A 14,333-nucleotide genomic window follows, 5' to 3' on the forward strand; every position below is an offset into this window, starting at 1 on the left:
TGCTAGATAAGTGATAAGCAGTAGGGATGGCCGTCGACCATCGATGATTTAAAATGGAATACTTTTACCATTGATGGGGGAGAACCACCATCGATTATACAAAAACACTGATTTTTTTTCCCCTTAAAGGTGAAGGGGCATGGAGCATAACTCCGCCCCCTGAAGCACCCGTGAATCCCAAACCCCGGGCTCTGATTGTCCCACAGCACATTGAATGGTGAAGCAGGGGTGACCGTTGGTGGGTGGAATCATCAATGGTTTCCTTGCAGGTGTTTTCACACCCTCGAGGTTAACCATCATTGGTAACCATCGATGGTTAACCCACTATGGCCATCCCTAAATTAAGCTGGATCTGTTTGGTTGCTATGAGCAACCTCTCCACTTTTATAAACCTGCAGTTTAGTAAATATACTCCACAGTCTGGAGCTCGGATAATAACTCCTGCACATTAATCTTGTTAACACGTTTGCAGATGAAAGTAAAGAGACAAAAATAATGTAACTTTTTTTTATTTTTTTTTAAATAAGTGAAAATTCCTATGTACACTTCTTAAAAATTTATAAAATGTAATAGACAGCAGTAGTAGACAGAACATGTTTTCAGTTACCAGTCCTGGCTATCTTATAACCTTAGATATTTAAATACTTCTAATTTAATATTCTTTCATTTCTGTGGTAACCTGATTGCCAGTGGGGTGATTGAAGGAAAACTATGGCAAAAACCCTGCATAAAGGGACTTTTTCCCCCCACAAGTCTGTAAAAGGAAGTAATTCATGTAGGTGAAATTTATTTGTCAGTGGGATACGTGGAAATATCTGCAGTCCTCAGTCTCACGCCGCAGAGTACAGTAGTATCTGCGTTAGAGCTAGAAGTCATTACGAGCCACAATAAGGGCCCGATTTACGTACAAATCAGATGGTGGGCGCACTGCGCAAGCACAGGACCGGTTTTGCGCACTTGCAGAGCGGGTCCTATGTGATTGCTTGCAGTCCTGCCTTAGCTGCAGCGTGATTAACATGCTGCAGCGTTTGGAGGGGGAGGGGCGGCGGTCGGGACCGTTATACGTAACGACTCCTCCCAATGAAGTATGTAAAACCTTTTACCTCAGCAGCCCTAATTAAAACAGGACCTATTTGTGCTGTGGGAGCTACACTGGTGTAAATTACATTTTCTGTGTTCCGTGTGCTACCGGTATATGGATAACTCCAAAATTTCCATATACAGTAGTTAAATTAAATATATATATGTTTTTTTTAATTAACCATCTATGCTGAGCCATGGATATACTTAAAACCTGGCATGTTAGGGTGCCTTGAGGGTCTCATTTGGGAACCTCTGGGCCAGAGAAATGCGGGTTCATATTTACTAGGATTTTTTTGCCAAACTAGCGCAAGTTCGAATTTATGTTATTGACTGTCCGAAACATGTGAGAGCCGATAGGCAATAAGATGCTGTTTTTGAGATCTGAGTAAAACCAAGTCAATTCGAACTTGCACATCTCTACTTTCAGCTATACTTTTCCTTTACTAAACAGTCTTTCTTCTATTTAGGTGCATATTGAGCTTACAAAATGGCTGTCACCCCCTCTTGACCTCTAAAGGGAATACGTGTAAGGGCTAGTAGCTTATACTAGTCATCGTAATGTCTCCCCCGTACTCTGTGGGCAAGCAGGGAACAGACTACAGCTGGGGCAGCTGTGCGTGCTGATGTCTATGCTGCTGATACAGTTGCTTTGGCTAGTCTCCCTCTCAGAAGGAATAGTCTCAGAATGAGGACACACAAGCCATTTCATCCCGCAGCTCTTCCTCATCCCTGCAGTGCACTGATTCCTCATCACTGTAAAACAGTCCTTGTCCCATCATGTCATCTCCGGATGGCCTCCCTCCAGTACTCCCGCTCCAACTGCCTTTGCGGCTCTGGCTTAGAAGGTCGCTGGCGGCACTCTCCATCTCGTCGATGGTCATGTGACATGCGTCTGCAATCTCACGCTTGGCAAAAGCAACAAACTTTGGATCCCGTGCATAGAGCCCCAGACCCTCAGATATCAACACCTACAAAAAAATCAAAGTAAATATGAATTATTTGAGATAAAAAAAAAAAAACCCAAACAACTCTTTAAATATAAGTTGTAAAACAGTTCCAGATTTAAAATATAACTGAGTATATTGATGGTATCACATCTACTCACTGCTTCCACCAGGCTGTCAGCGCTCCCTCTCTTTTCCGTCAGCCTCTGCCCAGGCACACAAAGCTGGGTGTAGGTGCAGTAAGGCGCCTTGTCCTCCTCCTCTCTATACCAATGAGTGCAAGGGATGGTGGGCAGGGTGCTGTCCTCCTCCACCAAGATAAGGGGTGCATAGAGAAGGCGCCCACGTTTTGGGGGGTTGGCCCAGGAGTGTGAACCACTGGATGAGTAATCGGTTCTTTGCCAGGAATCTGAGCTTCCATAAACCTGAGGGGCAAAAAAATACCATAAAAAAAGGTATACAACCTGAAGAGGATGCAAGGAACAGACTCTGGGGCAGATGTATTAACCTGGAGAAGGTGTAAGGAAGTGATAAACCAGTGACAAGTGCAAGGTGATAAATGCACCAGCCAATCATCTCCAATATGTAAATTAACAGTTAGGAGCTGATTGGCTGGTGCGTTTATCACCTTGCACTTATCACAGGTTTATCCCTTCCTTATGCCGTTTCCAGCTTAATACATCTGCCCCAATAGGGCCTGATTCAGAAGTAGGCACAAATCAGTGGCAGAAAAAAACCACTGAACTGCGCACTGCGTCCACCTCTGAATCAGGCGTAGCGTGTCATGGGGTGGAGCAATACGGGACAGGAAACAGAAGTAGGACAGGTAAAAGGTAGCACTGAGGGATGGATACAATGAAGATAAGAGAGAATTGGAGGTTACTCTGGTTCGGTTGGGTGGTGCGTTTTGGTGGTACGTTCCTGGAATAGGGATGTCATCACAGCTTCCCTGTCTTTTCAGGCATTGGATGCTGAATGCAGATTTACTACCTGTGGGGAGACCGGAGTGTTACAATGATTAAAAGAGTGACAGACTTGTTCTAATATTTGCGAGGGGACACGGCTTCACACTGGAAGAGCATCACTGTCAGTTCAGTCTAGTACTCATTTATTAAACAAAGAATACAGTCTCGTTCCAGTTCTGATACCCGCATTGAATGACTCGAGGTTACCAGGAGTAGGGGGCAGCAGCCGCCTTCGAGGGGCAGGTCTGCCATCCAGAGTGCCGTTAGCCCGGGGCGCGGCTGGAGGTTCCGCAGGTGTGGACTGAGCCCTCATAGTCTCTTCCGGAGATATAGAGCGCTGATGAGAGTCCTCCAGATGCTGCAGCCTGAATGGGAGCAAAGGATGAGAAAAAAGAACAGAAGATGAACCACACTCAAGTTTACTATTGGGAAATCGTGTCACATATTCCTCTAAGCCAGGCATTCCCAAGTTCGGTCCTCAAGGCACACTAACAGTTCAGGTTTTAGTGATAGCCATGCTTGAGCACAGGTGACTCAATTAGTATCTCAGTTATTTTAATTTAATCATCTGTGCTGAAGCCTGGATATCACTAAAACCGGGACTGCTAGTGTGCCTTAAGGACCGAGGTTGGGAAAGCCTGCCTTAAGCAGAAGTGTCGCGTAAAAGTGAGATCTAAAATATTTCAACAAAATAACAAAGAACAAGAATATTTTTAAATAACAAATGAGAAGAACCAACATTTCTTTTCACATACTGTTAATAGTGTCCCTGAACTATTACATATTGTAGTGGTTCCCAAACTTTTTCATGGTGCCCTAGACCTGTGTATCTCAACCTCGGTCCTCAAGTACACCCAACAGTTCATGTTTTCTAGGTCACCTAGCAGGTGCACAGGTGTATTCATTACTCACTGATACATTATAAAAGACCCACAGGTGGAGCAAATGATTTCACTTGCAGTCCTGTGAGGAGACCTGAAAAACATGAACTGTTGGGGGTACTTGAGGACCGAGGTTGAGAACCACTGCCCTAGACTATCAACATTTGCAGGGCACCTCTAGGCCAAACGTTTTTTAATGTGAAATTCTGCAAATATTATTAATGAAGTAAACTGTGCTTATATGACATCCTTAGGGTCAGCTATATGGTGGTAAACAGGGTTTTACTTCTGTTTGTCTACATATTTTATGATTGACAGCCACCATCACTGGTTTTGCCTATCACATGGACCATCAATAGTTTCATTTGGCCCTGGACCACCAACCCATGGCACATTGCAAGTGACCAGCAGCACCCAATATGGGAACCGCTAACAGAATACATTGGGGCAGATGTATTAAGCTTGGAGAAATGATAAAGCAGTGATAAGTGCAAGGTGACAACACACCAGCCAATCAGATCCAATATGTAAATTTACAGTTAGAAGCTGATTGACTGGTGCGTTATCACCTAGCTCTTATCACTGCTTTATCACTTCTCCAGGCTTAATACATCTGTCCTATTGAGACCATTGTGCATAATGATTCCCACTATTGGTATACTCCAGACTGACATGTTACCTGTGTCATTCTTCATGGGACAAATACTGATTTCCAACAGATAATCTCTAATCTACAGTTGGGCTCTGATGGAAATGGCACTAGGGTGATGTTGTCCTAAGCAATGATAAGCCTTGCGCTGCTCAAAGAAAAGCCCACCCAGTTTTCTTAATTTATGTCCCTGAATTGAGAAAAGTGACATATAAGATATGGGTAAATGCGTATTTGGATAGAAGATACACAGTAAATAGTCAATAGGCCAACACCAGATGGTCAATAGTCAGTAGGATGACAGAATCAAAATGTCAACATGGTCAAAAGGTCGATAGTTAAATAGTTGAGAATGTCAACAGGTCGACACAGTTTTTCATGATTTTCTATGATTTTTAGAGTTGGGGTTAGGTTTAACGTTAGGCACTTGGTTGAGGGTTAACATTAGGCTGCTTGACGGGACAGTTAGGGTTTGGCACTTGGCAGAGGGTTAGGTTTAGGCTGCGGAAGCAGATGGTTAGGGTTAGGCACAAGGGGGAGGGTTATTGTTAGGCACCAGGGGAGGGTTAGGATTAGGCACAAGGGGAGGGTTAGGGTTGGGCACCAGGGGGAGGGTTAGGGTTGGGCACCAGGGGGGTGGTTAGGGTTAGGCAACAGGGGGAGGGTTAGGGTTAGGCACCAGGAGGAGGGTTAGGTTGGGCACCAGGGGGAGGGCTAGGGTTAGGCACCAGTGGAAGGGTTAGGGTTGGGCACCAGGGGGAGGATTAGGTTTAGGCACCAGGGGGAGGGTTAGGCAGCAGGGGGAGGGTTAGTGTTAGGCACCAGGGGGAGGGTTAGGGTTGGGCACCAGGGAGAGGGTTAGGCACCAGGGGGAGAGTTAGGAATAAGCACCAGGGAGAGGGTTAGGCACGAGGGGGAGGGTTAGTGTTAGGCACAAGGGGAAGGGTTAGGGTTGGGCACAAGGGGGAGGATTTGGTTTAGGCACCACAGGGAGGGTTAGGCTACAGGGGGAAAGTTAGTGTTAGGCACCAGGGGAGGGTTAAGGTTGGGCACCAGAGGGAGGGTTAGGTACCAGGGAGAGGGTTAGGCACCAGGGGGAGGGTTAGGGATAAGCACAAGGGAGAGGGTTAGGCATGAGGGGTTAGTGTTAGGCACCAGGGGGCGGGTTAGGGTTAGGCACAAGGGGAAGGGTTAGGGTTGGGCACCAGGGGGAGGATTAGGTTTAGGCACCACGGGGAGGGTTAGGCAACAGGGGGAGGGTTAGTGTTAGGCACCAGGGGGAGGATTAGGGTTGGGCACCAGGGGGAGGGTTAGGGTTAGGCACCAGGGGGAGGGTTAGGGTTAGGCACCAGGGGAAGGGTTAGTGTTAGGCACCAAGAGGAGGGTTAGGCACCAGGGGTGGGTTAGTGTAAGGCACCAGGGGGATGGTTAGTGTTAGGCACCAGGGGTAGGGTTAGTGTTAGGCACCAGGGAGAGGATTAGGGTTAGGCACTAGTGGGAGGATTAGTATTAGGCACCAGTGGAAGGGTTAGTGTTGGGCACCAGGGGGAGGGTTAGGGTTGGGCACCAGGGGGAGGATTAGGGTTAGGCACTAGTGGGAGGATTAGTATTAGGCACCAGTGGGAGGGTTAGTGTTGGGCACCAGGGGGTAGGGTTAGGGTTGGGCACCAGGGGGAGGATTAGGCACCAGGGGGAGGGTTAGTGTTAGGCACCAGGGGGAGGGTTAGGTACCAGGGAGAGGGTTAGGCACCAGGGGGAGGGTTAGGGTTAAGCACCAGGGGGAGGGTTAGTGATAGGCACCAGGGGGAGGGTTAGGGTAGGGCACCAGGGAGAGGGTTAGGCACCAGGGGGAGAGTTAGGAATAAGCACCAGGGAGAGGGTTAGGCACGAGGGGGAGGGTTAGTGTTAGGCACAAGGGGAAGGGTTAGGGTTGGGCACAAGGGGGAGGATTTGGTTTAGGCACCATGGGGAGGGTTAGGCTACAGGGGGAGGGTTAGTGTTAGGCACCAGGGGAGGGTTAAGGTTGGGCACCAGAGGGAGGGTTAGGTACCAGGGAGAGGGTTCGGCACCAGGGGGAGGGTTAGGGATAAGCACAAGGGAGAGGGTTAGGCATGAGGGGTTAGTGTTAGGCACCAGGGGGCGGGTTAGGGTTAGGCACAAGGGGAAGGGTTAGGGTTGGGCACCAGGGGGAGGATTAGGTTTAGGCACCACGGGGAGGGTTAGGCAACAGGGGGAGGGTTAGTGTTAGGCACCAGGGGGAGGATTAGGGTTGGGCACCAGGGGGAGGGTTAGGGTTAGGCACCACGGGGAGGGTTAGGGTTAGGCACCAGGGGAAGGGTTAGTGTTAGGCACCAAGAGGAGGGTTAGGCACCAGGGGTGGGTTAGTGTAAGGCACCAGGGGGATGGTTAGTGTTAGGCACCAGGGGTAGGGTTAGTGTTAGGCACCAGGGAGAGGATTAGGGTTAGGCACTAGTGGGAGGATTAGTATTAGGCACCAGTGGAAGGGTTAGTGTTGGGCACCAGGGGGAGGGTTAGGGTTGGGCACCAGGGGGAGGATTAGGGTTAGGCACTAGTGGGAGGATTAGTATTAGGCACCAGTGGGAGGGTTAGTGTTGGGCACCAGGGGGAGGGTTAGGGTTGGGCACCAGGGGGAGGATTAGGCACCAGGGGGAGGGTTAGTGTTAGGCACCAGGGGGAGGGTTAGGTACCAGGGAGAGGGTTAGGCACCAGGGGGAGGGTTAGGGTTAAGCACCAGGGGGAGGGTTAGTGATAGGCACCAGGGAGAGGGTTAGGGTTAGGCACCAGGGGAAGGGTTAGTGTTAGGCACCAGGAGGAGGGTTAGGCACCAGGGGTGGGTTAGTGTAAGGCACCAGGGGGAGGGTTAGGCACCAGGGGGATGGTTAGTGTTAGGTACCAGGGGGAGGGTTAGTTTTAGGCACCAGGAAGAAGGTTAGGGTCAGGCACTAGTGGGAGGATTAGTATTAGGCACCAGTGGGAGGGTTAGTGTTAGGCACCAGGGGGAGGGTTAGTGTGGGGCACCAGGGGGAGGGTTAGTGTTAGGCACCAGGGGGAGGGTTAGGTTTAGTGTTAAAATAACACAAAAAGCATGTGTCAACCTTTTCTGTGTTGACAGATGTCATGCTGCCCTTTTGACCCAAGTCCATGTCGACCATTTAACTGACGACCTTTTGACTCAGTGGACCTATTGACTGCACATATGTGCTATAGTTTATTCAACCAACCTGTATCAAGTAAGATGGAAAACATAGGGCCTAATTCTGACTTGCATGCGGTACCAAATGTGGACAGATTGCGTATCAGGGCCATAGTAGTCTGGCTGCGCCCCTATTCCCCATAACAGAACATGTTAGGCTGCCACCATTGTTAGTTTTAGGCTACAAAGCAGAGCAGCAGTGGGGTATGGGTATGTGCAGCAAAGAGTACAAGGCAGCCTACACGTTCCTGTGGACAGGGGCCACACTACCATTGTGGAGTAAATATGCCTTCATCCTGAATTGGGCACACCCCTGTCCCAATTCACAGATCTGACATTTTGGGAAGTATGCATTTGGACTCACTTCGGGGAGGGAAGGGGGGGTTGTTAATGCTAGTAAAAAGCATATTGAATGCAAATGTGTTCAAGATGTGTCCTTACTCCTCTTCCTCCCAACTTTTTTTTCTATCCCACTCTTCCTCCCATCTTGCTCCCCCTCTTCCTTCAATCTACTTCATCCCATTTCTCTCTTTCCCTCTTCCTCCTATCTCTCTCTCCCCCTCTTTCCCCATATCTTTCTCTTTCCCTCTTCCTAAATGATTCACTCCCCCTCTTCCTCCCATCTCTTTTTCTCCCGCCTTCTTCTCATTTTGCTCCCCCTCTACCTCCCATCTACTTCCTCTGATCTCTCTCTCCCCATTTTCCTCCCATCTCTTTTACCCTCTTCCTCCCCCCTCTCTCTCCCCCTCTGCCTAAAATCTCTTTCTTCCCACATCTACCTCCCAGGTCTCTTTCTCCCACCCTTTCCCTCCCATCTCTCTTCACACCCCCATTCCCCCTCTTCATCCCATCTCTCTCCCTCTGCGTGAGAAAGCTTTTGGAAACTAAGGCTGGATGTGTTTTCTCCCTTGTACTGCTGCTGTGCTGCTTTGAATGTTTCCTATTTTATTAATGAGACGTCTCTTACAATGGGGAATTGCAGAGTCACATAGAAACACTGACATGTAGGGGAAATTAATAACACAGTTGTTGTTCATATATTATGGGGATCTGAAAAAGGCGCACACACATATTTCAGCTTTGTGACCTGCCCTCAGAAATCAATCTGCACATGCTGTCACTACTATCTCTTTAGACGTTGGCTATGGGATGCCTGGTCGCCGGGATCCCGACTACAGGCAATGTAACTACATCCCCTCTTTAGGACCGCTGCTTGCCTCATTACATCTTTTTCTTTCCTTACTATGCTACTGCTTGGTCTGTGCTCATTTATGGCTCAGATTAATCATGAGTGGACATCATAGTTATCATTAGTACAACTGCCACTTTTGTGTGTTTGTTTTTACAATGGTTGAAATCCGCCCAGGAATGAGCTTTTCTGAATTAAGAGAGTGTCATTGGAAAATTAAACCCCTTTAATTGCAAAAGTAAGTTCAAGTGCATTTAGTAAAGAACTCCCCAGATTCACCCAGCTTGTCCCATCGGCCGGTGCAACGCGTTGCTCTCTTTCAGGGCCCTTGGCCGTGCTTACACACATAAATCTTGGTGCAGTCACACAAATATAGGTGCAAGTGTCAAATGTACTGCAGGTGGCACACGTTCTTAAGTTTCATAAATGTCCTTTATGTTATTGCATTATTATGTAGTGGCAGCATATTATAACCATGGACAAGTGACATTGGATCTCATTCAGAGATGGAAGCAGATCTTGTTTCCCACATCAAGGTCTGAATCCATCTCCTCACATGCTGGGGGCCGCTCAACACAGGGCAAGGCCGCCCAGCACATGTGTGGCGCCGCCTCAAGATGCATCCGCAATTAAATTGTGGACACAACAATTTAGGGTTGACCCCTGCCTGCGCAACCAGGCTGTGCTGGCAGGCGGTCTGGCAGCATTTTTTTTCCACAGCGGCTGCGTGTGACATCACGCAGCCACCCCAAAAATGCTTCCTCCCCACCCACGTTTTGCCCACCACACCCCCACAATGCCCAAATACTGATCACCTTGCAGCTGCATCCTTGAAGGATGCGACTGCAAGGTGTAGGGTTGCACACGTGCACTGCGTCCGGTGCATTTGCGCAGACCCGCCAAATGCAGCCGCGGTGTACTGACACGTGGCTGCGTTTGGCTATGATTAGCCCTTTTTGTCTATTGTCTCACAGGGATCAACATTAGATGCATCTATTATTAAAACCACACATTTGTAAATGGTTGTTTTATAGACGTATCTAACAGGAGCAGATATAGGTACAGGCTAGTAGGGTGGGCGCCCGCCGCCCACCCGCACTCCGGCTGCTGCAAGCGCCGTGGGCAGTGTGGGCGCCCGCTGCAGCCGGAGCCGCTGCATCCGGCTCCATTTTCAGACAGACAATAGAGGTCATAATTGACCTCTAGTGTCTGTGCGGCGCTTTTATGGGAGAGACGTCATGACGTCTCTCCCATACAGAGGAGTCGGCGGTGGCAGAGACGGAGCAGCAGCGGTCAGGAAGCAGGAGCGGGGCTGGTGAGTACTGTTTTTTTTTTTTTTTTTAGTGTTTGTAAGTGGTGCTACACTGCTACAAGGGGGCATCTCTACTGGTGGCACATTTCTACTGGGGGCACATCTAAGGGGGCAAAACTAACTACAGGGGTATCTCTACTGGGGACACATCTAAAGGGGCATAACTACAGGGGCATCTCTACTGGGGGCACATCTAATGGGGACATCTCTACTGGGGGCACATCTAAGGGGGCATCTCTACTGGGGGCACAGCTAAGGGGACATAACTACAGGGTCATCTCTACTGGGGGCACATCTAATGGGGACATCTCTACTGGGGGCACATCTAAGGGGGCATCTCTACTGGGGGCACAGCTAAGGGGACATAACTACAGGGTCATCTCTACTGGGGGCACATCTAATGGGATTAAATCTACAGGGGGCATTTCTACTGGGAGCACAGCTAAGGGGCATAACTACAGGGGCAACTCTACTGGGGGCACATCTAATGGGAGAAAATCTACAGGGGACATCTCTACTGGGGGCACAGCTAAGGGGGCATAACTACAGGGGCATCTCTACTGGGGGCACATCTAATAGGGGCAAATCTACAAGGGGCAACTCTGCTGGGGGCACATCTAAGGGGGCATAACTACAGGGGCATCTCTACTGGGAGCACACATCTACTGGGGGCATATCTACTGGGGGCATAACTACTGGGGCAAATCTACAGGGGCCATGCACCTTCCCTATGAAGCCACGCCCCTATTTTTTAACACGTGCCTTCGGCGCATACTAACCCTGTTTTACCTGTCGATAGGGGGGGCAAAGGAAACTTTCGCCCAGGGCGCCACAAGGTCTAGAATCTCAGTGACTGAGCTGTACTGTACATTTGTGTCCTATCACCTACATCACTGGTTTCCCATTGGTGCTATGGCTCTGTTTGTTTCTCTTAGAGATGCTCCAACTTTCAAGCAACATTATCTTCCAATTAAAGGTATTTATTTTGCATAGATCCAACAACAGACCAGCTATTGTAGATAAAAGTATTAATACACATATATATTGGTAGATGCTCAAGTAGCTTAGTGATATCATTCAGGTGCTCGAAAGGGAGGGGTATTTCTAAGCAAGAAAAAAAGGCATTTGTTTCCCCCAGCACCCTGAATGATAACCGTAACCAGATATAAATTCCACATAATAATAGAATTCAGAGATCTTCGTTACACATATTTGCGCAAATGTGTGAATAAGCCCCAAAGCCGCATCAAGGCGTCTCTGTATATTTGGGGTCCCTAGCGCTATATCTCGGTGCAGGGTGTGGCACCCCAAAACACCAGCATAAGCCAGAAAGCCCAGCGTAGCATACCAGTGAAAAAACTATAGTGTTAATAAATTAGTATTTAGGAAGCCGAAGCTATAGAGAAAGTGATACAAAAATGAAATGCAATTAAAATAGAGAAATAGTGTTAAAAAATTAATAAGTGAAAAGTGTTAATAGAATGTAAAGGTATGCCACACTAAGGCCATCCAGCTCAGCCAGTCCAGAGGCACCACACCTCACACCTCCATTACCCCAATCTGGGTCTAAGATTAACCAGCAAGGAGCCACATGATAATGGCTCCTTACTACAATATGTCCCTGCTAAGAGCTACCTACCTTGGAGCAACCCCATAATGCCCCATGTGGCATGTCAGGGCCTGCACCTCCTCCTAATGCAGGAACCTCTCTGCCTCTCACAACAAACATATATATATTGGTAGATGCTCAATTAGCTTAGTGATATCATTCAGGTGCTCGAAAGGGAGGGGTATTTCTAAGCAAGAAAAAAAGGCATTTGTTTCCCCCAGCACCCTGAATGATAACCGTAACCAGATATAAGTTCCACATAATAATAGAATTCAGAGATCTTCGTTACACATATTTGCGCAAATGTGTGAATAAGCCCCAAAGGCGCATCAAGGCGTCTCTGTATATTTGGGGTCCCTAGCGCTATATCTAGGTGCAGGGTGTGGCACCCCAAAACACCAGCATAAGCCAGAAAGCCCAGCGTAGCATACCAGTGAAAAAACTATAGTGTTAATAAATTAGTATTTAGGAAGCCGAAGCTATAGAGAAAGTGATACAAAAATGAAATGCAATTAAAATAGAGAAATTGTGTTAAAAAACGCAAATTTGCGCAAATATGTGTAACGAAGATCTCTGAATTCTATTATTATGTGGAATTTATATCTGGTTACGGTTATCATTAAAAGTATTAATACGCCAACATCTGCTTCTCTGTTGTCATGTGTGTGACATAAGATTGTCTGAAGGTGGACTTTAATAATCAAAATTACATTGTCAGCTGGACTGGCCAGAGAACAGTGGTGCAAGTAGAAAAAAATGTCTTATAGGTACTGTGTGCGCGCGCCGAAGGCACGCGTGCCAAAAATGGGTGTGGTCAAATGCCACATGGGGCGTGGCCAAATACACATTGCCTCACTGTGCCAGATACACAAATGCCTCCAGAGTGCCAGATATACATTGCCCCCCAGTTCCAGATACACAATTGCCCCCAGAGTGCCAGATATACATTGCCCCCCAGTGCCAGATACAGAAATGCCCCCACAGTGCCAGATATGCCCCCAGTGCCAGATACACATGTCCCCCCAGTGCCAGATATGCCCCAGAGTGCAAGATACAGGAATGCCCCCACAGTGCCAGATATGCCCCCAGTGCCAGATACAGAAATGCCCCCAGTGCCAGATACACATGTCCCCCCAGTGCCAGATATGCCCCCAGTGCCAGATACAGAAATGCCCCGACAGTGCCAGATATGCTCTCAGTGCCAGATATGCCCCCAGTACGAAATACAGATATGCCCCCAGTGCCAGATACAGAGATGCCCCCTGTGCCAGATACACATGTCCCCGCAGTGCCAGATATGCCCCCAGTGCCAGGTACACATGCCCCCCCCCCCTTCCCCTGCTGCTTACCGCGCTCCTGCTACTTGTTCCTGTGTGTCAGGGGAGGAGAGCGCAACGTGTGCCTCTCCTGCCCCTCAGTCTCCGGCGGCGGTGAGGGTCACGGTGTCTACCTTCAATTAGGCTCCAATCCGTGAGCCAATCAAAGCTCGCGGTCTGTCAGCCAATCAGGAGCCTTGGCTACCGGTCCGCGAGCTCTGATTGGCTCACGGGCTGGCGCTGAATTGAATTTAGACACTGAGGAGCAAGGAGAGGCGCTGGCAGCGCTCTCCTCGCATCAGCGCGGTGAGCAGCAGCGGAGGGAGGGAGCGAGCGGCGGCCCAACGGCGGTGGGTACGGCGTACCCACGGTACATTCTTAAGGGTACTCCGTACTCCCCCGTACCCACCCACTTGCACCGCTGCCAGAGAAAGAGCTTGGTTGATTCTGTCTACTGTATAAGAATGAAAGGATAAACTATATGGGGGAATCCGTTCGTTCTGTAGATGTGGCGTACAAGCAGGCGGGTTTCTATATGACATGATCTGGTAAACAGAGTTTCCAATATGGAAGTGGGTGGGTTTACTGTGTATAAAACCCCTGAAGGTTTCACTTTTGGACTTGGTTGATGTATTGATCTCTGCTGAAGTTCCTGCTGATCCATGCTGGGAATGCTTAGATAAAACAAGGCAACCTGGCACTACTTACTTATAGATCAATGCCCTTTTTACTGCAGGTCTGGCTGGAGATGCAGATGCTACTAATAATTCCATCCCCTTCATTTATTGTATTGCAACCTGCCTGGTTCTCTCCTAATAGTATGCTACCTTTACCTTCAGTATGACTAGTAATGAGGGGAAGGTACACAGAGAGTGAGGTGTTTACATGTTCCTATTACAAAGTACAAACTGGACAGCCACAAAAGCACTTTCCACAAGCAGAATGTGAGCATGTACCTATGTATGCATTTGGTACATACCTTTCAGTCTTATGACTAATAGATCAATATACAGTATATATATATATATATACACATATACATATACACACACACACACACACACACACACACACACACACACACACACATACACACCTCTCTGTCTCATTACTGGTAGATACATACTCGGCATACAGTATATACCCCTCTGTCTCATTACTGGTAGCTACA

The 14,333-nt window shown here is 48.3% G+C and overlaps 1 protein-coding gene across 5 annotated transcripts in view; it reads right to left on the minus strand.

The window, feature by feature from the left end:
• Nucleotides 1-522: 522 nt before the first annotated feature.
• The window catches only part of CACNA1F (calcium voltage-gated channel subunit alpha1 F), a 326,101-nt gene continuing 312,290 nt past the window's right edge, over nt 523-14,333 (minus strand). For 3 of the 5 annotated variants that reach the window (XM_063936570.1, XM_063936568.1, XM_063936567.1), the window contains 4 exons: nt 3,176-3,357; nt 2,911-3,017; nt 2,189-2,452; nt 523-2,051 (listed from right to left, as the gene is read on the minus strand). In XM_063936570.1, the coding sequence (XP_063792640.1) occupies nt 1,764-2,051; nt 2,189-2,452; nt 2,911-3,017; nt 3,176-3,357 (841 nt within the window). In that variant the 3' untranslated portion in view covers nt 523-1,763. The remainder of the gene's footprint in view (nt 2,052-2,188; nt 2,453-2,910; nt 3,018-3,175; nt 3,358-14,333) is intronic. The other 2 variants (XM_063936571.1, XM_063936569.1) reach the window with 1 other exon arrangement.

This window comes from Pseudophryne corroboree, chromosome 8 (assembly GCF_028390025.1).
Source record: "Pseudophryne corroboree isolate aPseCor3 chromosome 8, aPseCor3.hap2, whole genome shotgun sequence".
NCBI lineage: Eukaryota > Metazoa > Chordata > Amphibia > Anura > Myobatrachidae > Pseudophryne > Pseudophryne corroboree.